At 44.4% G+C, this 24,885-nt stretch overlaps 1 protein-coding gene across 1 annotated transcript; it reads right to left on the bottom strand.

Moving 5' to 3' along the window:
- LOC310989718 (NACHT, LRR and PYD domains-containing protein 14-like) lies at positions 1 to 23,514 on the bottom strand (the record flags this gene model as incomplete). The annotated part of the gene is made up of 12 exons (XM_083976865.1): positions 1 to 71; positions 1,041 to 1,051; positions 2,249 to 2,422; positions 2,878 to 3,060; positions 3,786 to 3,962; positions 5,668 to 5,841; positions 6,297 to 6,470; positions 7,197 to 7,373; positions 10,186 to 10,359; positions 11,733 to 13,297; positions 13,586 to 13,860; positions 23,511 to 23,514. The coding sequence occupies 12 exons, from the start codon at positions 23,512 to 23,514 to the stop codon at positions 1 to 3; spliced, it is 3,159 nt and encodes a 1,052-aa protein (XP_083832991.1).
- Between the last annotated feature and the right edge of the window lie 1,371 nt (positions 23,515 to 24,885).

The following is a 24,885-nucleotide window of genomic DNA, read 5'->3' as shown; positions in this document are numbered from 1 at the left end:
TCAGATGAGTCCAGAGACAGTGATGATCTCTGTCAGGTCCAGAACACACAGGGAGGATGGTGGACTGGACTCTGAGAGAGACAGAGGAGCTGCTCTCAGGTCAGTTCAGGAGATTCAGGAGGGAAGGCGTGGACGTTTCCATCTGAGAAGAGAAGCAGAGGACAGAGGTGATCGTCTCTCTCTCTCTCTCTTCTCTGATTGGCTGACTGTTGTCTGTCTCTGCTCTGATTGGCTGACTGTTGTCTCTCTCTGCTCTGATTGGCTGACTGTTGCCTCTCTCTCTGCTCTGATTGGCTGACTGTTGCCTCTCTCTCTGCTCTGATTGGCTGACTGTTGCCTCTCTCTCTGCTCTGATTGGCTGACTCAGTACGTTTACATGACACTTGAAAAAACCGAATTATTGCCTTAATCCGACTATAACTGGATAACTGAAGTGCATGTAAACACCTTAGTCCGACTGAAATCGGAGTTGAGAACTCCGATTAAGACACCCAGATAATGCGATTGGAATTAGATTTTCTCCGTCATGTATACACCTTAGTCAGAGTAGAACTGGACAACGCATGTGCGCTGCTCCACAACAGTAGAGACGGCACCAAGTGGAGCAGAGAAGCCACCCGAACCCGGCAAAGTAAAGAAAAAAACCCAACATCAGCGCCGAGTCAAGAGAGACAAGAAATATATACATAGACGCCGCATTGACTGCTGCCTCCCACTAGAGCGACGTGCCTACAGGGCGGCCATCTTGGAACAGGCCTACTCACTCCTACAGTGCATTACTTCCATAGAGGTATGATAGAAAAGTGATCATAATTCGCTCAACTGTCAAGCTATTTTCACGGGGTTTGTTTGTAACAAATGCCTGACATGATAAATATGTAGATCCGGTCTTTATTTAAGGAGTTTTTTTTAAGGGTATATATTATTATATTATAGGCTTATTATTAGTGCCTCGTGCTGGGCAGCCAGCCAGCCTCCCCTCCAGAGCTCTGACGACACACAAAACACACTTTGCTCTGCACCAGCAAGGATGATTGTACCGGTACCGATACTGACGACAGCAACAAATTCAAGGACACAACCACAACACAGGCAGCAGACAGCTGTCCCTCATCAACCGCAGTACCAGCACCACGCAACCGGGCCGTTGCTAGGGACGCCGCTTGTTAAACTGTGCCGGTAGTTTTCTTTTTCAGAGGTAATTTATAGATTAATAACGTCGCATTTTAACCAACATTTTGTCTCAAATGAGTTATTTCAGCAGTAAGCAGCTGTGTAATAGGCGGGATGATAATAGTGAGCTGGTTATATTATGAATGGAACCTGGACTCAGAGCTGTGGGGTTCTGTCCATCCTGGGTTTATTTCACTAGGCTATATAACAACCTGCTCACAATATATTATCCTTTACTTACATCTGACCTGTGTATAGTGATTCTACAAGATCTGTTTTTTATGTTCCCCTTATTAACACATCCACATGCTGCACCGAAGTCTGGTATATTTTCCGAAGCTTGTCTGCAGTGCTGATAACATAGAATTTGTAAAACCAGCATTTTCAAAATATCCAAGCATCCTGTAACATACCTACATGTCTGACGTTTTTAACAAATCAAACCGTTTGGAAATCGGTCCAAAATTCAGCGAATTAGAGGTTGAGGAGTTCCTCTTTTCCCCATAGCTGCATGCACTGCTGCCTCTGTTAGTCCTGTTCCAATATGGCGGCGTGTAGGCACGTCGCTCCACAGCCAATGCGGCGTCTATGTATATATGTCTATGGTTGTCTCTCTCTCTCTGCTCTGATTGGCTGACTGTTGTTTCTCTCTGCTCTGATTGGCTGACTGTTGTCTCTCTCTCTCTCTGCTCTGATTGGTTGACTGTTGTCTCTCTCTGCTCTGATTGGCTGACTGTTGTCTGTCTCTGCTCTGATTGGCTGACTGTTGTCTCTCTCTCTGCTCTGATTGGCTGACTGTTGTCTCTCTCTGCTCTGATTGGCTGACTGTTGTCTCTCTCTCTGCTCTGATTGGCTGACTGTTGTCTCTCTCTGCTTTGATTGGCTGACTGTTGTCTCTCTCTCTCTGCTCTGATTGGCTGACTGTTGTCTCTCTCTGCTCTGATTGGCTAACTGTTGCCTCTCTGCTCTGATTGGCTGACTGTTGTCTTTCTGCTCTGATTGGCTGACTGTTGTTTCTCTCTGCTCTGATTGCAGCACAGAAAGCAGCACAGACCGACTCCGCCCCCCTACTGACCTCACAGTCTGCAGTCTACAGCCTGGACTCTTCACTAGATCCTTCAGATCCTTCACATCTGAAGGCTGCAGGTTGTTCCACCTCAGGTGCAGTTCTCTCAGGTGGGAGGGGTTGGACTTCAGAGCTGAGACCAGAGAAGAACAGCTGATCTCTGACAAACTGCAGCGCTCCAATCTGAATAAAGAATAAAAGAAGCAGATACATTCATTGATGATCAGAAAGAAGAGTTTTTTCTTCAATAGGTGAATTTCAGAGTCTTTGTCCAAACATGAGTTGTGAGGATCTTGTGCACATTGTTGTGATAGAGATGAAGTGAGTTGATGAGCTGATATTGGACATTTTCTCCAGAGTTTCTAGAAAACATGAGCCGTCTGACTGAGAGAAATACGAGTGTGTGTGAAGGTTGAACTGAAGTGAACAGACATTATTCATGACCACTGAGTGAAATGAGCTGAAACTGAAGAATCATTCTCACACAACAACAACTGCAAATATTCAACAACCACTATTTCAAATGTCATTCATCAATTCAATCAAAGTCAATGATTCAAGTTCTGAGTGAAGATCAATCAGGTTCAGTTGTGGATCAAAGATCTAAGATCTACAACAGTAACAGTCAGTGAACTGACCTCAGAGTCTCCAGTCTACAGTCTGGACTCTCCAGAAAACCACTCAGATGCTTCACTCCTGAATCCTGCAGCTTGTTTCCACTCAGGTCCAGGTGTCTCAGGTGTCTCAGGTGGGAGGGGTTGGACTTCAGAGCTGAGACCAGAGAAGAACAGCTGATCTCTGACAACCAGCAGCCCTGCAATCTGAATAAAGAATAAAAGAAGAAGATCAATTCATTGATAACTGATCAGACGAGTCCTGAACAATAATCAATAGAGGGACTTTGTCCTTGTGTTCTTGTGGATCTTCATCATGTGGCCTTCTACACACATCATCCACATGTCAGCACTGATTCATCAGCTGCTGCTGACCTCAGCTCAGTCTGTCAATATACAATCAATATCTGATCAATACCTGTTGGACTAAACACTGACTACAACTCTCTGATTTAGAGATTCTGATTCTTTTAGACAGATTTATATTTGTACCATTTCATGTCACTAACTTTGTGTTTTTCTTCTTCCCTGTTATTATTATTATCATCAATAACTTTATTGATCAACTCGTATCAGGGTTAAATCAATAAACTAACAGCACAGGGATCAATGACGTGATGAAACCCAGTGTCAAGTGGTGTAACTTTGATTTTTGATAAAAATCTGAATAAAGAGGAAAATAAATCTGGACTCAAATGAGGAATTAATACAACTCTGTGTTTCTGGACTCATTTTACATCATTTGTCACAGATTATTTAGAAGAAGAGTTTTTTGTTTTTAAGACCTGTCCTTCTCAAGATGCATTAAAATCTAAATATAGAAACACAATAAAAAATCTATTTCAATTTAATGTTTTCAGAAGAAAGTATATTTTTATAAATTCACTTTAATCCACTGTAGGTGGATCAGATACAACAGTCAGTGAACTGACCTCAGAGTCTCCAGTCTACAGTCTGGACTCTCCAGAAAACCACTCAGATCCTTCACTCCTGAATCCTGCAGCTTCTTGTTCCTGCTCAGGTCCAGGTGTCTCAGGTGGGAGGGGTTGGACTTCAGAGCTGAGACCAGAGAAGAACAGCTGATCTCTGACAACCTGCAGCGCTCCAATCTGAATAAAGAATAAAAGAAGAAGATAAATTCATTGATGATCAGAAAGAAGAGTTTTTTCTTCAACAGGTGAATTTCAGAGTCTTTGTCCAAACATGAGTTGTGAGGATCTTGTGCACATTGTTGTGATAGAGATGAAGTGAGTTGATGAGCTGATACTGGACATTTTCTCCAGAGTTTCTAGAAAACATGAGTCGTCTGACTGAGAGAAATACGAGTGTGTGTGAAGGTTGAACTGAAGTGAACAGACATTATTCATGACCACTGAGTGAAAAGAGCTGAAACTGAAGAATCATTCTCACACAACAACAACTGCAAATATTCAACAACCACTATTTCAAATGTCATTAAAGGGATAGTTCACCCTAGAATGATATTTCGCTCATTATCTACTCACCCTCATGTTGACTAAGGGCTGGAAGAATTATCAGAGTCCACCGTCCCTTCTCTGAGTTACAGGGGGTCTTGGCGTAGCAGTGCATTTCAATGCAACGGTTGCAAAGGGACACCAGAGCTCTTCGTAAAAAAACACACACAAAAAAACATCCAAATACCTCCATGATGCTCGTATGTAATGTCCGTCTTGTGCTGAAGCCCCAAATTGCGTAATTGTCCCGAAAAAAATTAAATAAGTCTATATTTTAAGCTTGTTTGTAGCGGAAGCTTCTCGAAGCTCCTCTTCCTGGTCCGTCCAAATCTCGCGTGATTCGCAGTAACCGCACTGACGCCGGCGCAAATCACGCGAGATTTGGACGGACCAGGAAGAGGAGCTTCGAGAAGCTTCCGCTACAAACAAGCTTAAAATATAGACTTATTTAATTTTTTTCGGGACAATTACGCAATTTGGGGCTTCAGCACAAGACGGACATTACATACGAGCATCATGGAGGTATTTGGATGTTTTTTTGTGTGTGTTTTTTTACGAAGAGCTCTGGTGTCCCTTTGCAACCGTTGCATTGAAATGCACTGCTACGCCAAGACCCCCTGTAACTCAGAGAAGGGACGGTGGACTCTGATAATTCTTCCAGCCCTTAGTCAACATGAGGGTGAGTAGATAATGAGCGAAATATCATTCTAGGGTGAACTATCCCTTTAATCAATTCTATCAAAGTCAGTGATTCAAGTTCTGAGTGAAGATCAATCAGGTTCAGTTGTTGATCAAAGATCTCAGATCTACAACAGTAACAGTCAGTGAACTGACCTCAGAGTCTCCAGTCTACAGTCTGGACTCTCCAGAAAACCACTCAGATCCTTCACTCCTGAATCCTGCAGGATGTTCTGACCCAGGTCCAGTTCTCTCAGGTGGGAGGGGTTGGACTTCAGAGCTGAGACCAGAGAAGAACAGCTGATCTCTGACAAACTGCAGCTTTTCAATCTGAATAAAGAATAAAAGAAAAGGATAAATTCAAGTCACAGATTATTTAGAAGAAGAGTTTTTTGTTTTTTTTAAGTATATTTTTTGGCTTTTTGCCTTTATTTGATTGCACGCAGTAGAGATAGACAGGAAAGAGGGAGGCAGAGAGAGGGGGAATGACATGCAGGAAAGGGCTGCCCGACACAGGATTTGAACCGGAGCCGCCTGCGGTGAGGACTAGAAACACAGACAAAAATCTATTTCTATTTAATGTTTTCTGAAGGAAGTATATTTTTATAAATTCACTTTAATCCACTGTAGGTGGATCAGATACAACAGTCAGTGAACTGACCCCAGAGTCTCCAGTCTACAGTCTGGACTCTCCAGAAAACCACTCAGATCCTTCACGTCTGAAGACTTCAGGTCGTTTCCACTCAGGTCCAGTTCTCTCAGGTGGGAGGGGTTGGACTTCAGAGCTGAGACCAGAGAAGAACAGTTGATCTCTGACCAACTGCAGTAGGCCAATCTGAATAAAGAATAAAAGAAGAAGATAAATTCATTGATGATCAGAAAGAAGAGTTTTTTCTTCAACAGGTGAATTTCAGTGTCTTTGTCCAAACATGAGTTGTGAGGATCTTGTGCACATTGTTGTGATAGAGATGAAGTGAGTTGATGAGCTGATACTGGACATTTTCTCCAGAGTTTCTAGAAAACATGAGTCGTCTGACTGAGAGAAATACGAGTGTGTGTGAAGGTTGAACTGAAGTGAACAGACATTATTCATGACCACTGAGTGAAATGAGCTGAAACTGAAGAATCATTCTCACACAACAACAACTGCAAATATTCAACAACCACTATTTCAGATGTCATTAATCAATTCAATCAAAGTCAATGATTCAAGTTCTGAGTGAAGATCAATCAGGTTCAGTTGTGGATCAAAGATCTAAGATCTACAACAGTAACAGTCAGTGAACTGACCTCAGAGTCTCCAGTCTACAGTCTGGACTCTCCAGAAAACCACTCAGATCCTTCACTCCTGAATCCTGCAGCTCGTTCCAGCTCAGGTCCAGGTGTCTCAGGTGGGAGGGGTTGGACTTCAGAGCTGAGACCAGAGAAGAACAGCTGATCTCTGACAACCAGCAGCCCTGCAATCTGAATAAAGAATAAAAGAAGAAGATCAATGAATTGATAACTGATCAGATGTGTCCTGATCAATAATCAATAGAGGGACTTTGTCCTTGTGTTCTTGTGGATCTTCATCATGTGGCCTTCTACACACATCATCCACATGTCAGCACAGATTCATCAGCTGCTGCTGACCTCAGCTCAGTCTGTCAATATACAATCAATATCTGATCAATACCTGTTGGACTAAACACTGACTACAACTCTCTGATTTAGAGATTCTGATTCTTTTAGACAGATTTATATTTGTACCATTTCATGTCACTAACTTTGTGTTTTTCTTCTTCCCTGTTATTATTATTATTATCAATAACTTTATTGATCAACTGGTATCAGGGTTAAATCAAAAAAACTAACAGCACAGGGGTCAATGACGTGATGAAACCCAGTGTCAAGTGGTGTAACTTTGATTTTTGATACAAATCTGAATAAAGAGGAAAATAAATCTGGACTCAAATGAGGAATTAATACAACTCTGTGTTTCTGGACTCATTTTACATCATTTGTCACAGATTATTTAGAAGAATAGTTTTTTGTTTTTAGGACATGTCCTGCTCAAGATGCATTAAAATCTAAATATAGAAACACAATAAAAAATCTATTTCAATTTAATGTTTTCAGAAGAAAGTATATTTTTATAAATTCACTTTAATCCACTGTAGGTGGATCAGATACAACAGTCAGTGAACTGACCTCAGAGTCTCCAGTCTACAGTCTGGACTCTCCAGAAAACCACTCAGATCCTTCACTCCTGAATCCTCCAGGTCCTTGTTCCTGCTCAGGTCCAGTTCTCTCAGGTGGGAGGGGTTGGACTTCAGAGCTGAGCCCAGAGAAGAACAGCTGATCTCTGACAAACTGCAACTGTCCAATCTGAATAAAAAATAAAAGAAGAAGATACATTAATTTGGCGCATTTCCACTAGCACGGCTCGGCTCGATACGGCTCGGCTTGGAACGGCTCGGCCTCGGTTTGGTTGTGTTTCCATTACAACTGAGTATCACTAGTGCCGCCGTGACGTCATTTACACGGCGCCGAGCAACGCTCTAAACTCTGTAAATATATAACTTTAGCAACACTTGAAACATTTTCAGGCGGGAAAGTAGTCGTTTAGATCCCCACCGTGTTGAAAATCTGACTAAATACCAGCTGTTTACAATTTTTTTTCGACGAAGTCAGCGTTACTAAAGCTAGCCGTAGTGAGCAACGCACTTCCGGTTATTTTCACAAAATAAAATACCCGTTGCCTTTTATCATAAGGAAAGCCATTGCGATAGAATTGGTGCTTTTACTTTGTAAACAGGAAGTGAACCTACCCTCGCTGTAGCTAGCTTTAAACCGCCGTTTTGACTGCTCTCGTCCCGTTAACGGCATTTAACCGTTCAATATGCCTTACCGGAGAGTCTACCAGCTCTGAGATCGGCCTGGTTCATTGTAAAACATTTATTTATTGATGTAACTGTGGTGTTTTCTGTGCGTACAGACCCCAAGGCTGTGCTGCTCTTCTGTCTAACCACAAACAAACTGCTGCTACAGCCACAATTGTTAGATTTCATCAATGAGACCAACATTTATCCCCTAAAAAGAGTTTAACCAGCCGGTGGTAAACCTCTAAAAAGCCATCGGGTAAGTTAATTAGCGGTCGTTTTCTCCGCCGGGGCGAGGATCATAGGCTGGCCGGCGGAGCACGTCAGGAGCCGGGCTGCTGCCTCTATGATGTCGCGGTCGCTGCTCGGACCTGGAGCTTCACTTCTCCCAAAAACATCGGGGCAAACTTCTAAACAGCCGTCGTTTGGATAAACTAACCGCACATGGGGATCGAAACAGTAACTTTCTCGCATGAAAAAATATTAAAACTTAATAAAGTCACGTAGGTAATAACAGGCTTCAGCAGGAACATTTCTGTTGTCGGTCGTCGTTTCCAGTGACGACACTCATCGGCCAATCAGTGGAAGGCAGTCGGCTGACGTCACGTTTTAGTAACGCTTCGGCTCGCTTGGAACCAGGGCTGAGGTGATACCAAAAGTGTACCTGGTTGCAGGTACTGCGTGCTAGTGGAAACACGCAAATAGCGCGCCGCGCCGAGCCGAGCCGAAGCGCGCTAGTGGAAATGCGCCAATTGATAACTCTGTAAGTATGTGTGTGAATGACACTTATATAACTGCTGCTACTGTAGTCTCCAATGTCTTGGTCCACCCCAGGCGGCGGTTGCGGGCCATCACATTCTGGATCCATCCATTTAGACTTGCACTTTACCTATTTAAATTTGCACTTGCACTTTAGAAACTGGCACTTTATACCAGGCACTTTACAGATCACATGCACTTTATGTATAGGTATGAATGTGTATATGATTGTGAACCATTGTATAATTCTTGTGCATTTCTGTCTGTTTGTGTGTTACCTGCCAAGGGACTACGGATGCAAATTAGCAAGTTGCTAACTCTGACGCATTTACATTTGTGCACACGTACGAATGTTCATTAATGTGTATTGTCCCTTTTAAATAAAAAAAAACAAAAAAAAAAAACTCATCAGACGTGTCCTGATCAATAATCAATAGAGGGACTTTGTCCTTGTGTTGTTGTGGATCTTCATCATGTGGCCTTCTACACATCATCCACATGTCAGCACAAATTCATCAGCTGCTGCTGACCTCAGCTCAGTCTGTCAATATACAATCAATATCTGATCAATACCTGTTGGACTAAATACTGACTACAACTCTCTGATTTATATTTGTACTATTTCATGTCTCTAACTTTGTATTTTTATTCTTCTCTGTTATTATTATTATTATCAATGACTTCATTGATCAACTGGTATCAGGGTTAAATCAATAAACTAACAGCACAGGGGTCAATGACGTGATGAAACCCAGTGTCAAGTGGTGTAACTTTGATTTTTAAAATAAAAATCTGAATAAACAGGAAAATAAATCTGGACTCAAATGAGGAATTAATACAACTCTGTGTTTCTGGACTCATTTTACATAATTTGTCACAGATTATTTAGAAGAAGAGTTTTTTTGTTTTTAGGACATATCCCGCTCAAGATGCATTACCTCTGCAGCTGCTTCATGTCAACAGCAACAAGACCAACACTAGCAGCTCTGCTCTCACCTGTCTCACCTTGATTCTCAGCAATCACAGTCATTGACAGGAAGTGGCTGCAGTGTGTGCCGTGCTCTTCACTTCCTGCTTCACACTCCAGCCTCTCCCAGCCAGTTGAGCTACCAGGGAGCAGACTTTAGCTGCCAACAGCTCCCTACAGCCAGCCTCCACTGGAGCGCAGCTTTCCAGCCTCCTCTGCCTCTGCTGCCAGCTCTGTGGATCTCAGCTGCTTCCTCTCATGCTTCCTCCCATGGTTCTGTCAGCTCCACAACATCCACCAGCTGCTGTGTTTCTGACCACAACTCAACATCTGCTCTCAGATCAGTGCTGCACGTTGGTTCAACAACAAGTGTCTGAGTTGAAAACAACAGTTGTAGAAGCTGAGCTCGTTCTCTGCTGCTCTGAATCACAAACACTACGACTGCTCTCACCTTCTTCTCTCTGGACTCATCTCAACTGTTTTCTCTCTTCAGCTTCTTGAGAAAAATCCTCACACACAAATCCTGACATGTATGAACCAATGAGAAGCTGAAGCTTCAAACAACTACAACAGCTCCAGTCAGTGAACTCACCTCAGAGTCTCCAGTCTACAGTTTGGACTCTCCAGTCCAGCACACAGAAGCTTCACTGATGAATCATACAGGGGGTTCTCACTCAGGTCCAGGTGTGTCAGGTGGGAGGGGCTGGACTTCAGAGCTGAGGCAACGACTTCACAGTGAATCTCTGAGAGTCCACAACCAACAAGTCTGTGATTAGAGAAGAAACAAAATGTGTGAGAGTAAAATCAGACAATTTGTACTAAACACACACAACATGTCATCATGTGATCAACATGTGCTCTTCACACTCTGGTTCAGTTCATCTTCTCTCTTTGTGTTGGACATGAAACAATAATCCTCATCAGGGCTGGGCTGGAAAAACCCATTCAGATTCAGATCCACCTCCTCTTGAATCCTCCAACATCCATTCATCAAAGCCCAGATGGATGTTTAATCCAGGCTCCTGCGGCCGACACAGGTAGATGTGGTCAGGTGAGCTCAGGTGTAGAGCTGCAGGTGTCACCTGAACAACGCTCACACACACTGATTTTCTCCAAACATGAAATGAAGTCAAAGAAAATCAAGGTGAAATGTAGAAACATCTTTAGTCAGAAGATCTGACCACTAAAGTGTGTGTCCTGCACAGATCTAATCCACACTAAGGACACGCTCCAAGTTGTCATGGTGACGTTTAAGGTGGACTGATTGATTTCCATGGGTCACTGAGCAGCACACAAGAAAACATTCCACCTTAAAAGTGTGTGAGAGCTGGCGGCTGCACAGTGACTGAGATGGTTGATGAGTAAAAAGAGAGAGAAGCTGCTTTGATCGTCCTTCACTCTTCTGACAGTTTGTGTGTCTGTGCTGATGATGGACACACAAACATGACACAGTCAGTCTGTTACACTGGAGCTGCAGCTGCTTCGGCTTCACAACCAGCCACAACTGAACCAGCAGGTGAAGCACAGGTGTGTTAGCGCACACAAACACACAACACTAGCAGCACACACACAGCAGCCTCTAGACTCCAAGGTAACAAGTGTCCAGTCAGGTAGAAACTGTGTGGAGCTGAATGGAAGCAGATCTATGTGCAGGATGTGAAGAAGCAGCTGTGACTGTTTACACACAGTGGAGCTGCTGCTGCTGCTGCATCTGCTATCTGTTGCCATGACGACTCCACTGTTGCTCATGTTCAATAGAAAGTGCATTAATGGAACTGCTTTGGCTCCATTCATCATGTCAACATTCATGGTTTTAATAATGCAACAATTTACAGCATCAGTTCTCTGAGCGTCTCATTCATGTCCAAGTCAAACTGGAGTTGGGACTGAAATCTAAAACACAATCATGATGTTGAATCAGGAATCAAAGTGAATCAGAGATCAGATGGATTCAGGTGATCAGTGATCAATACCCAGCCCTAACCCTCATCACTCTGTCAGACCTGCACATTGTTCATGTCCATCTTTGTTGGACTTTAATCTTCAGCTTGAAGCTCAAACTGAAACATCTGCAAGTGTGTGTGTGTGTGTGTGTGTGAGAAACTAATTGATGGTGTTATTGATCATGTCTGGACTCACTCAGCCTTCCTGCAGTTCCTCACAGCTGGGATCAGTCTCCGTCGTCCCTCCTCTGATGTGTTGTACTTCTTCAGGTCCAACTGGTCCAGAACCTGCTCTGACATCTGCAGCATGTAGGCCAGAGCTGAACACTGGATCTCAGAGAGTTCCTTCTCTGATCTGTTCTCTGACTCCAGGAACTGCTGGATCTCCTGATGAACTGACTGGTCCTTCATCTCCGTCAGACAGTGGAAGATGTTGATGCTTCTGTCAGGAGAGATTTCATCACTGTCATCACTGTCCTCAGTCTTCATCTTCTTCAGGTTGTTGATGGTTCTCTGGATGGTTTCTGGACTGTTGTCTGTCTGACCCAGCAGACCTCCTAACAGCCTCTGGTTGGACTCCAGAGAGAGGCCATGAAGGAAGCGAACAAACAGGTCCAGGTGACCGTTTCTACTCCAGAGGGATTTCTGCATGGCTCTCTGCAGGAAGACATCCAGGGTTCCCTGCAGGAAGTTAACCAGAGTTAAATCATCATGTATCCACAGGAAGTTCTTCAGGACCTGTGTGTTGCTGTTGGTGAAACAGTGGAGCATGTAGACTGCAGCCAGAAACTCCTGAACACTCAGATGAACAAAGCAGTAGACTGTTTTCTGGAAGATCACACTCTCTCTTTTGAAGATCTCAGTACAGAGTCCTGAGTTCACCAAGGCCTCTGTGACATCCAGACCACACTGCTCCAGGTCTTCTTGGTAGAACATGATGTTTCCTTCCTCCAGCTGTTCCAACGCCAGCCTCCCCAGCTTCAGAAGAACTTCCCTGTCGGCCTCCGTCAGCTCCTGTGGACTCGTCTCATGTCCTTCACCGTACTTGTTGTTCTTCCTCTTTGTCTGGACCAGCAGGAAGTGTGAGAACAGGTCAGTCGTGGTCTTGGGCAGCTCTCCTCTCTGGTCTGTGGTCAACATGTGCTCCAGAACTGTAGCACTGATCCAGCAGAAGACTGGGACTTGACACATGATGTGGAGGGTCCTGGACGTCTTGATGTGTGAGATGATTCTTCTGGACAGATCTTCATCACTGGACCTCCTCCTGAAGTACTCCTCCTTCTGGGCGTCAGTGAAGCCTCGGACCTCTGTTACCCTGTCAACACATGTAGGAGGGATCTGATTGGCTGCTGCAGGTCTGGAGGTGATCCAGACCAGAGCCGAGGGAAGCAGATTCCCCTGGATGAGGTTTGTCAGCAGCACGTTGACTGATGACGTCTGTGTGACATCAGACACAACCTCCCTGTTGTTGAAGTTCAGTGACAGTCGGCTTTCATCCAGGCCGTCAAAGATGAAGAGAAGTTTACAGACAGCCAGCTGCTCTGCTGTGACCTTCTGTAATGTTGGATGGAAAACATGGAGCAGCCTGAGAAGACTCAACCGCTGATCTCTGATCAGGTTCAGCTCCCTGAACGAAAGCAGAACCAGCAGACTGACATCTTGGTTCTCCAAGCCCTCGGCCCAGTCCAGAGTGAACTTCTGCACCGAGAAGGTTTTTCCAACGCCAGCGACGCCGTTGGTCAGAACCACTCTGATGGGTCTCTGTTGGACATTTGAGACCGTAGAGACGTCCTCTCTCTGTTGGACAGGTGAGACCGTAGAGACGTCCTCTCTCTGTTGGACAGGTGAGACCGTAGAGACGTCCTCTCTCTGTTGGACAGGTGAGACCGTAGAGACGTCCTCTCTCTGTTGGACAGGTGAGACCGTAGAGACGTCCTCTCTCTGTTGGACAGGTGAGACCGTAGAGACGTCCTCTCTCTGTTGGACAGGTGAGACCGTAGAGACGTCCTCTCTCTGTTGGACAGGTGAGACCGTAGAGACGTCCTCTCTCTGTTGGACAGGTATGTCTTTAAAGATGTCGTTGCACTTGATTGGAGTGTCATGGAGGGTCTTCTTCTTGGACGTTGTCTCCAGCTGTCTCACCTCATGTTGGGTATTAACTTCTTCACTCTGTCCCTCTGTGATGTAGAGCTCAGTGTAGATCCTGTTGAGGAGGGTTCCACTTCCTGTTCCACTTCCTGTTCCCTCAGTTCCTTCAGTCACTCGTTCACATCTGCTCCTCAGACTGATCTTATGTTGATCCAAAACCTCCTGCAGACCACGATCTGCTGAGAGAGAAGAGACAGAGTCAGACTGAAGACAGAGAGTCTGACACTCTGATCAAATTATTTTCATCAGCTACAGAAAAACTACAGACAACAATGAGAAGGTTTGAATCATCATCTTAAAGGCAAATTCAACTCGGGGTGTATTTTCCTAACCTTTTAGGTCTCAAAGAAGGAATCTGAAGATTTTCAGTTTAATTGCTCCTGTTTTGCGGTAGTTGTGTCTGTCCCCACATCGCCACGGCAGCAATGAATGGTAGCGGATTTTTCCACAGACAGCGTCAGATGGAGACTCAAACATGCACCGAGAAGTTTATTTACTTCAACAAGCCGACATGTTTGTAAAACTAGATCTAATTCAAAGTCTCCCGGAGTCTCGCGCGAGACCCAAGTTGACGCTCGGTGTGTTCAGGTGCAGTCGGAGCTACTGTTTGTGTCATAAACACAGGAATATCAACTCTTTGGTTGTGTCGTTGTGTCGTTGTGTCGTTGTGTCGTTGTGTCGTTGTGTCGTTGTGTCGTTGTGTCGTTGTGTCGTTGTGTTGGTGTGTTGGTTGTGTTGGTGTGTTGGTTGTGTTGGTTGTGTCGTTGTGTCGTTGTGTCGGTGTGTTGGTTGTGTCGTTGTGTCGTTGTGTTGGTTGTGTCGTTGTGTCGTTGTGTCGTTGTGTCGTTGTGTCGTTGTGTCGTTGTGTCGTTGTGTCGGTGTGTTGGTTGTGTTGGTTGTGTCGTTGTGTCGTTGTGTCGTTGTGTCGTTGTGTCGGTGTGTTGGTTGTGTCGTTGTGTCGTTGTGTCGTTGTGTCGTTGTGTCGTTGTGTCGGTGTGTTGGTTGTGTCGTTGTGTCGTTGTGTTGGTTGTGTTGGTTGTGTCGTTGTGTCGTTGTGTCGGTGTGTTGGTTGTGTCGTTGTGTCGTTGTGTCGTTGTGTCGGTGTGTTGGTTGTGTCGTTGTGTCGTTGTGTCGTTGTGTCGGTGTGTTGGTTGTGTCGTTGTGTCGTTGTGTCGTTGTGTCGTTGTGTCGTTGTGTCGTTGTGTTGGTGTGTTGGTTGTGTTGGTGTGTTGGTTGTGTTGGTTGTGTCGTTGTGTCGTTGTGTCGGTGTGTTGGTTGTGTCGTTGTGTCGTTGTGTTGGTTGTGTCGTTGTGTCGTTGTGTCGTTGTGTCGTTGTGTCGTTGTGTCGTTGTGTCGTTGTGTCGGTGTGTTGGTTGTGTTGGTTGTGTCGTTGTGTCGTTGTGTCGTTGTGTCGTTGTGTCGTTGTGTCGGTGTGTTGGTTGTGTCGTTGTGTCGTTGTGTTGGTTGTGTTGGTTGTGTCGTTGTGTCGTTGTGTCGGTGTGTTGGTTGTGTCGTTGTGTCGTTGTGTCGTTGTGTCGGTGTGTTGGTTGTGTCGTTGTGTCGTTGTGTCGGTGTGTTGGTTGTGTCGTTGTGTCGTTGTGTCGGTGTGTCGGTGTGTTGGTTGTGTCGTTGTGTCGTTGTGTTGGTTGTGTCGTTGTGTCGTTGTGTCGTTGTGTCGTTGTGTCGTTGTGTCGTTGTGTCGGTGTGTTGGTTGTGTCGTTGTGTCGTTGTGTTGGTTGTGTCGTTGTGTCGTTGTGTCGTTGTGTCGTTGTGTCGTTGTGTCGGTGTGTTGGTTGTGTCGTTGTGTCGTTGTGTCGTTGTGTCGTTGTGTTGGTTGTGTCGTTGTGTCGTTGTGTCGGTGTGTTGGTTGTGTCGTTGTGTCGTTGTGTCGTTGTGTCGTTGTGTCGGTGTGTTGGTGTGTCGGTGTGTTGGTTGTGTTGGTTGTGTTGGTTGTGTCGTTGTGTCGTTGTGTCGTTGTGTTGGTGTGTTGGTTGTGTTGGTTGTGTTGGTTGTGTCGTTGTGTCGTTGTGTCGGTGTGTTGGTTGTGTCGTTGTGTCGTTGTGTCGTTGTGTCGGTGTGTTGGTTGTGTCGTTGTGTCGTTGTGTCGTTGTGTCGGTGTGTCGTTGTGTCGGTGTGTTGGTTGTGTTGCTCTGTCAGCTCGTCGTCGTGTGTCGTTGTATGTGTGTGTGTGTTACTGTGTGTGTCTGGTGTGTGTGTGTGTGTGTGTGTGTGTGTGTCTGGTGTGTGTGTGTGTGTGTGTGTGTGTGTGTTACTGTGTGTGTGTGTGTGTGTGTGTGTGTGTGTTACTGTGTGTGTGTGTGTGTTACTGTGTGTGTGTGTGTGTGTGTGTGTTACTGTGTGTGTGTGTGTGTTACTGTGTGTGTGTGTGTGTGTGTGTGTGTCTGGTGTGTGTGTGTGTGTGTGTGTGTTACTGTGTGTGTGTGTGTGTTACTGTGTGTGTGTGTGTGTGTGTGTGTCTGGTGTGTGTGTGTGTGTGTGTGTGTGTGTGTGTGTGTTACTGTGTGTGTGTGTGTGTGTGTGTGTTACTGTGTGTGTGTGTGTGTGTGTGTGTTACTGTGTTACTGTGTGTGTGTGTGTGTGTGTGTGTGTGTGTGTGTGTGTGTTACTGTGTTACTGTGTGTGTGTTACTGTGTTACTGTGTGTGTGTGTGTGTGTGTGTGTGTGTGTGTGTGTGTGTGTGTGTGTGTGTGTGTCTGGTGTGTGTGTGTGTGTGTGTGTGTGTGTTACTGTGTGTGTGTGTGTGTGTGTGTGTGTGTGTCTGGTGTGTGTGTGTGTGTGTGTGTGTGTGTGTGTGTGTGTGTGTTACTGTGTGTGTGTTACTGTGTTACTGTGTGTGTGTGTGTGTGTGTGTGTGTGTGTTACTGTGTTACTGTGTGTGTGTGTGTGTGTGTGTGTGTGTGTGTGTGTGTGTTACTGTGTGTGTGTGTGTGTGTGTGTGTGTCTGGTGTGTGTGTGTGTGTGTGTGTGTGTGTGTGTGTGTGTGTGTGTGTGTGTCTGGTGTGTGTGTGTGTGTGTGTGTGTGTGTTACTGTGTGTGTGTGTGTGTGTGTGTTACTGTGTTACTGTGTGTGTGTGTGTGTGTGTGTGTGTGTGTGTGTGTTACTGTGTGTGTGTTACTGTGTGTGTGTGTGTGTGTGTGTGTTACTGTGTTACTGTGTGTGTGTTACTGTGTTACTGTGTGTGTGTGTGTGTGTGTGTGTGTGTGTGTGTGTGTGTGTGTGTGTGTGTGTGTGTGTGTGTGTGTGTGTGTCTGGTGTGTGTGTGTGTGTGTGTGTGTGTGTTACTGTGTGTGTGTGTGTGTGTGTGTGTGTGTGTCTGGTGTGTGTGTGTGTGTGTGTGTGTGTGTTACTGTGTGTGTGTGTGTGTGTTACTGTGTGTGTGTGTGTGTGTGTGTGTTACTGTGTGTGTGTGTGTGTGTGTGTGTTACTGTGTTACTGTGTGTGTGTGTGTGTGTGTGTGTTACTGTGTTACTGTGTGTGTGTGTGTGTGTGTGTGTGTGTGTGTGTGTTACTGTGTGTGTGTTACTGTGTTACTGTGTGTGTGTGTGTGTGTGTGTTACTGTGTTACTGTGTGTGTGTGTGTGTGTGTGTGTGTGTGTGTGTGTTACTGTGTTACTGTGTGTGTGTGTGTGTGTGTGTGTGTGTGTGTGTGTGTTACTGTGTGTGTGTGTGTGTGTCTGGTGTGTGTGTGTGTGTGTGTGTGTGTGTGTGTGTGTGTGTGTTACTGTGTGTGTGTGTGTTACTGTGTGTGTGTGTGTGTGTGTGTGTGTGTGTTACTGTGTGTGTGTTACTGTGTGTGTGTTACTGTGTGTGTGTGTTACTGTGTGTGTGTGTGTGTGTGTGTGTGTGTTACTGTGTGTGTGTTACTGTGTGTGTGTTACTGTGTGTGTGTGTTACTGTGTGTGTGTGTGTGTGTGTGTGTGTGTGTGTGTGTGTGTGTGTGTGTGTGTGTGTTACTGTGTGTGTCTGGTGTGTGTGTGTGTGTGTGTGTGTGTGTGTGTGTGTGTTACTGTGTGTGTGTGTGTGTGTGTGTGTGTGTTACTGTGTGTGTGTGTGTTACTGTGTGTGTGTGTGTGTGTGTTACTGTGTGTGTGTGTGTGTGTGTTACTGTGTGTGTGTGTGTGTTACTGTGTTACTGTGTGTGTGTTACTGTGTTACTGTGTGTGTGTTACTGTGTTACTGTGTGTGTGTGTGTGTGTGTGTGTGTGTGTGTGTGTGTGTGTCTGGTGTGTGTGTGTGTGTGTGTGTGTGTTACTGTGTGTGTGTGTGTGTGTGTGTGTGTGTCTGGTGTGTGTGTGTGTGTGTGTGTGTTACTGTGTTACTGTGTGTGTGTGTGTGTGTGTGTGTGTTACTGTGTGTGTGTGTGTGTGTGTGTGTGTGTCTGGTGTGTGTGTGTGTGTGTGTGTGTGTGTGTTACTGTGTGTGTGTGTGTGTGTGTGTGTGTGTTACTGTGTGTGTGTGTGTTACTGTGTGTGTGTGTGTGTGTGTGTGTGTGTGTTACTGTGTGTGTGTGTGTGTTACTGTGTGTGTGTGTGTGTTACTGTGTGTGTGTGTGTTACTGTGTGTGTGTGTGTGTTACTGTGTGTGTGTGTGTGTTACTGTGTGTGTGTGTGTGTGTGTGTGTGTGTGTGTTACTGTGTGTGTGTGTGTGTGTGTGTTACTGTGTGTGTGTGTGTGTGTGTGTGTGTGTGTGTGTTACTGTGTGTGTGTGTGTGTTACTGTGTGTGTGTGTGTGTGTGTGTGTGTGTTACTGTGTGTGTGTGTGTGTGTGTGTGTGTGTTACTGTGTGTGTGTGTGTTACTGTGTGTGTGTGTGTGTGTGTGTGTGTGTGTGTGTGTTACTGTGTGTGTGTGTGTTACTGTGTGTGTGTGTGTGTTACTGTGTGTGTGTGTGTGTGTGTGTGTGTGTGTGTGTTACTGTGTGTGTGTGTGTGTGTGTGTGTGTGTGTTACTGTGTGTGTGTGTGTGTTACTGTGTGTGTGTGTGTGTGTGTGTGTGTGTGTGTTACTGTGTGTGTGTGTGTGTGTGTGTGTGTGTGTGTTACTGTGTGTGTGTGTGTGTGTGTGTGTGTTACTGTGTGTGTGTGTGTGTGTGTGTGTGTGTGTGTGTGTTACTGTGTGTGTGTGTGTGTGTGTTACTGTGTGTGTGTGTGTGTGTGTGTGTGTGTTACTGTGTGTGTGTGTGTGTGTGTGTGTGTGTGTGTGTGTGTGTGTGTGTGTTACTGTGTGTGTGTGTGTGTGTGTGTGTGTGTGTGTGTTACTGTGTGTGTGTGTGTGTTACTGTGTGTGTGTGTGTGTGTGTGTGTGTTACTGTGTGTGTGTGTGTGTGTGTGTGTGTGTGTGTGTTACTGTGTGTGTTACTGTGTGTGTGTGTGTGTGTGTGTGTGTGTGTGTGTGTTACTGTGTGTGTGTGTGTGTGTGTGTGTGTGTGTGTGTGTGTGTTACTGTGTGTGTGTGTGTGTTACTGTGTGTGTGTGTGTGTGTGTGTGTGTGTGTGTGTGTGTTACTGTGTGTGTGTGTGTGTGTGTGTGTTACTGTGTGTGTGTGTGTGTGTGTGTGTGTGTGTTACTGTGTGTGTGTGTGTGTGTGTTACTGTGTGTGTGTTACTGTGTGTGTGTGTGTGTGTGTGTGTGTGTGTGTGTTACTGTGTGTGTGTGTGTGTGTGTGTGTGTGTGTGTTACTGTGTGTGTGTTACTGTGTGTGTGTGTGTGTGTTACTGTGTGTGTTACTGTGTGTGTGTGTGTGTGTGTGTGTGTGTGTGTGTGTTACTGTGTGTGTGTGTGTGTGTGTGTGTGTGTGTTACTGTGTGTGTGTTACTGTGTGTGTGTGTGTGTGTGTGTGTGTGTGTGTGTGTGTGTGTGTGTGTGTGTGTGTTACTGTGTGTGTGTGTGTGTGTCTGGTGTGTGTGTGTGTGTGTGTGTGTGTGTGTGTGTGTGTGTGTTACTGTGTGTGTGTGTGTTACTGTGTGTGTGTGTGTGTGTGTGTGTGTGTGTGTGTTACTGTGTGTGTGTTACTGTGTGTGTGTTACTGTGTGTGTGTGTTACTGTGTGTGTGTGTGTGTGTGTGTGTGTGTTTCTGTGTGTGTGTTACTGTGTGTGTGTTACTGTGTGTGTGTGTTACTGTGTGTGTGTGTGTGTGTGTGTGTGTGTGTGTGTGTGTGTGTGTGTGTGTGTGTTACTGTGTGTGTGTGTTACTGTGTGTGTGTGTGTGTTACTGTGTGTGTCTGGTGTGTGTGTGTGTGTGTGTGTGTGTGTGTGTGTTACTGTGTGTGTGTGTGTGTGTGTGTGTGTGTTACTGTGTGTGTGTGTGTTACTGTGTGTGTGTGTGTGTGTGTTACTGTGTGTGTGTGTGTGTGTGTTACTGTGTGTGTGTGTGTGTTACTGTGTGTGTGTTACTGTGTTACTGTGTGTGTGTTTCTGTGTTACTGTGTGTGTGTGTGTGTGTGTGTGTGTGTGTGTGTGTGTGTGTCTGGTGTGTGTGTGTGTGTGTGTGTGTGTTACTGTGTGTGTGTGTGTGTGTGTGTGTGTGTCTGGTGTGTGTGTGTGTGTGTGTGTGTTACTGTGTTACTGTGTGTGTGTGTGTGTGTGTGTGTGTTACTGTGTGTGTGTGTGTGTGTGTGTGTGTGTCTGGTGTGTGTGTGTGTGTGTGTGTGTGTGTGTTACTGTGTGTGTGTGTGTGTGTGTGTGTGTGTTACTGTGTGTGTGTGTGTTACTGTGTGTGTGTGTGTGTGTGTGTGTGTGTGTTACTGTGTGTGTGTGTGTTACTGTGTGTGTGTGTGTGTTACTGTGTGTGTGTGTGTTACTGTGTGTGTGTGTGTGTTACTGTGTGTGTGTGTGTGTTACTGTGTGTGTGTGTGTGTGTGTGTGTGTGTGTGTTACTGTGTGTGTGTGTGTGTGTGTGTTACTGTGTGTGTGTGTGTGTGTGTGTGTGTGTGTGTGTTACTGTGTGTGTGTGTGTGTTACTGTGTGTGTGTGTGTGTGTGTGTGTGTGTGTTACTGTGTGTGTGTGTGTGTGTGTGTGTGTGTTACTGTGTGTGTGTGTGTTACTGTGTGTGTGTGTGTGTGTGTGTGTGTGTGTGTGTGTTACTGTGTGTGTGTGTGTTACTGTGTGTGTGTGTGTGTTACTGTGTGTGTGTGTGTGTGTGTGTGTGTGTGTTACTGTGTGTGTGTGTGTGTGTGTGTGTGTGTGTTACTGTGTGTGTGTGTGTGTTACTGTGTGTGTGTGTGTGTGTGTGTGTGTGTGTGTTACTGTGTGTGTGTGTGTGTGTGTGTGTGTGTGTGTGTTACTGTGTGTGTGTGTGTGTGTGTGTGTGTTACTGTGTGTGTGTGTGTGTGTGTGTGTGTGTGTGTGTGTTACTGTGTGTGTGTGTGTGTTACTGTGTGTGTGTGTGTGTGTGTGTGTGTGTTACTGTGTGTGTGTGTGTGTGTGTGTGTGTGTGTGTGTGTGTGTGTGTTACTGTGTGTGTGTGTGTGTGTGTGTGTGTGTGTGTGTGTGTTACTGTGTGTGTGTGTGTGTTACTGTGTGTGTGTGTGTGTGTGTGTGTGTTACTGTGTGTGTGTGTGTGTGTGTGTGTGTGTGTGTGTTACTGTGTGTGTTACTGTGTGTGTGTGTGTGTGTGTGTGTGTGTGTGTGTGTGTTACTGTGTGTGTGTGTGTGTGTGTGTGTGTGTGTGTGTGTGTGTTACTGTGTGTGTGTGTGTGTTACTGTGTGTGTGTGTGTGTGTGTGTGTGTGTGTGTGTGTGTGTGTGTTACTGTGTGTGTGTGTGTGTGTGTGTGTTACTGTGTGTGTGTGTGTGTGTGTGTGTGTGTGTTACTGTGTGTGTGTGTGTGTGTGTTACTGTGTGTGTGTTACTGTGTGTGTGTGTGTGTGTGTGTGTGTTACTGTGTGTGTGTGTGTGTGTGTGTGTGTGTGTGTTACTGTGTGTGTGTTACTGTGTGTGTGTGTGTGTGTTACTGTGTGTGTTACTGTGTGTGTGTGTGTGTGTGTGTGTGTGTGTGTGTGTTACTGTGTGTGTGTGTGTGTGTGTGTGTGTGTGTTACTGTGTGTGTGTTACTGTGTGTGTGTGTGTGTGTGTGTGTGTGTGTGTGTGTGTGTGTGTGTGTGTGTGTTACTGTGTGTGTGTGTGTGTGTGTGTGTGTGTGTGTGTGTGTGTGTGTGTGTGTGTGTGTGTGTGTGTGTGTGTGTGTGTGTGTGTGTGTGTGTGTGTGTGTGTGTGTAGAGGGTAAAGTGATGGTGGAGGTGAAACAGACCTCAGACCAGTGTGAACCTGAACCCTCCGGCCTCCTGCAGGTGAGACCAACCTGACTAACACATCTATCAATAATCTATCATCTTAATAATCAATGAAGAGACTTGATCCTACCAGACTAACACATCTACACATCCTGTCACAAATTTAAATGGTTTCTTGTTGGTTGACCGATGGAGTCAACTCATTCCAGTTTTCAAGCTGGTACCACCACAGCAACTTCATATAAACATGTGCCGTCAAAACGGTGCAATTTATGCAAATGTATGCAGATTTATGCAAATTTGCTCATGTTAACAAAGAATTTCAAAAAACTTGTAATACATTTTTTGTTTGTCTTAATGTAAGTAATCAACTCAGTAATTTTCATGGAGATATCTAAAGGTTAAAAATGTTACCCTATTCATGTGAAAACATTTTTTTATATGCGTATAAATGGGATATGTTTGGGTCTTTTTCTAAACTTTCCCCTAATGGGATTCTTCTGGGCTTTTTTTCCCTCACTCAGGACATGTTTTTTAGATTGATTGATTGAAATTATTTATTCAGTCGCATCACACAATAACCTTATCGACACAAAACATTATCGACAAAATAGTGACTGAAAAGGCACAGGCAGAAGCATGATGCTTATATTAATGCCTGTCCTACATACCAAATTAAGCTACCCAGCATTTTTACCATATAAAACATAAAACACAAACATAAAACAACAACTAACAAACAAACAAGCTAATGAACAAACTAAACTAAACCAGAGGAAAAAAACAAACAAACAAACAAACAAAAAAAAACGAACCAATAAGGTTACCAGTATTTAAATATATTGTAGTAGATACATTTTTAAATAGCAGAGAAAAAAAACAAAAACAAACAAAAAACAAACAAACAAAACAAAACAAAAAAATAAATAAAGCTACCCAACATTGTTACAATATGAAAAACAAACAAACAAACAAGCAAGAAAACAAACAAACATAAAAGCAAAACTAAACCAGAAAAGGTTACCAGTATTTAAATATACAGTGGTAAATCCATTTTTAAATATCAGAAAAAACAAAAACAAAACAACAAAAACAAATAAACATTAACATTTGTAGCCTTCAAAAATTGCCCTGCATACCCTTTTTTTGTAAACCAAAAATGAACTGGACATTCTTAAGTCCAGGTTAGCATCATTCCATAGTTTAACTCCCACAACAGATATACATCTCCTTTTAGTCTCTTTTCTAGCTTTTTGCACAACAAATTTACAAACATCACGCAAATTATATTTTTGCTTTTTGAGGATACAAAATCAGTTGGGTTTGCTTCTGTTGCAATTTGTTTAACGTTGACCCCTTTTTTGGCCTAAAATGACTGGACTAATAGTCCACACCAACCCGGGTGTTTTAGAAACCGTGTGTTTAATGATAAAGCTCCATCCTGTCTATCCAGTCGTGGCTCCTGAAACCAGAGGTTTTTGTAACCGAAGGTTTCAGCTTCATGTGTGGACAGGAAAACAAAGCCCCGCCCCCCCTTAGTTACTGTTGCTAGCACGTCAAGCTTCTCTACGCTGACCCATGGATCATCATGCGCTGAGTGGACTATTACTGTGAATATCAATAATCACTAAACATGTGGACACTAATACAAAACCGCGTGGTCACCATATGTGGTGACTATTCAAAAAACAAAACTTGTCACCTGATGGTGGTTTGGGATGGTTCTTAACTCGATTCCAGAGTGAATAAGTAAGTAAGTACCAATAAGTAATGGTAAAGTCATGCTTGACTATTGCCCAACAGAACAAATGGTGGCAGACATCCTGACAAAACCACCAACAAAATCTAAGTTAAAGAAGTTTATGACTTTTATGTTTGGAGAGTAATATGTTTATGTTTATGTAATGTATGCAAAGAGCAACATGAAGGAAAAAAAAATTCTGTTTAGCAGCATGAAAAGAAATGTTTATGTTTCATGAAGATCTGTAATATTGTATAGATTGTATTTCTGTTTATGTTTTGAATGTACCAACTACCAACATTTGAGAGCAAGTGGGGGTGTTGGTGTATGCTCTCTAATTGAGTAGCGCTCTTATTTTGAAGGACACTATTCACTATTGTTGTTGAAGCGGATGTATAAACCAAGGGGGCAGTTGTCGGTCTGAGAAGTGAAGCTCACTTCCGCATTCAAAAAACTGCAATCCCCTCGGCTTCCTCTGGGGGCTGGCTCCAGAAGGGAGCAACTCCAATCGAGCCCCATGTTAAAATAGCCGATTTTACAGCTTAAAAAAAACATATTTACAGCCTGGTACATTTTATTTTTTTGGTCTCAATCGATAGTTTCTCCCACCACCACTCAACTCAAACTAATCAGCTCTCCTGATCTCCAACAGCTGGGGCAGATTCTGGGGTAAAAGAAAGGAACTGAAACAATACTGCACCCTTGTGGAAAAGTAAATACCTACACAACATAAAAAATGGCTCCTACACCATATGTAAACATAATGTTGATATGGAGTAAATCTGCTTTTATCAAATAGTAAACTGCGGTCACTTCCCCACTGCTTTGCTTCCTCCCGTCCTGTAGCTACATGTGTTTTCATTGAAGCCTTTCAGAACCAATCAGTGGATCGATGGATTATCGTTACCATGTGTGTATTTGTGTATTTTCGTATCTGTCATAAACATAGATTACAGGCGGTGTGTGTTAGTGTGTTAGTAGCGTGGACTCGTCTCACGGTGCCGGTCAGTTTGAGCTGTTTGAGCCTCCACTCTCTCTGTACAAGTTACAGCTGCTCCTGTTGGAGTGATGTCGCCACCTACTGCTCTGGAATGCACATGACATTGTTTGAGACGGATTTGCGGTTGAGTTCGGTTTCAAAAATACCCGTGTTGGTGTGGACGAGGCCTTAGAGACAATATTAAACACTGACAGGAGAATGAGAAGACTG

The sequence above is a fragment of the Trachurus trachurus genome (assembly GCF_905171665.1).
Source record: "Trachurus trachurus genome assembly, chromosome: 8".
Taxonomy (NCBI): domain Eukaryota; kingdom Metazoa; phylum Chordata; class Actinopteri; order Carangiformes; family Carangidae; genus Trachurus; species Trachurus trachurus.
Note: the sequence above shows the minus strand (reverse complement) of the source record. Positions and strands in the feature narration are given on the sequence as shown.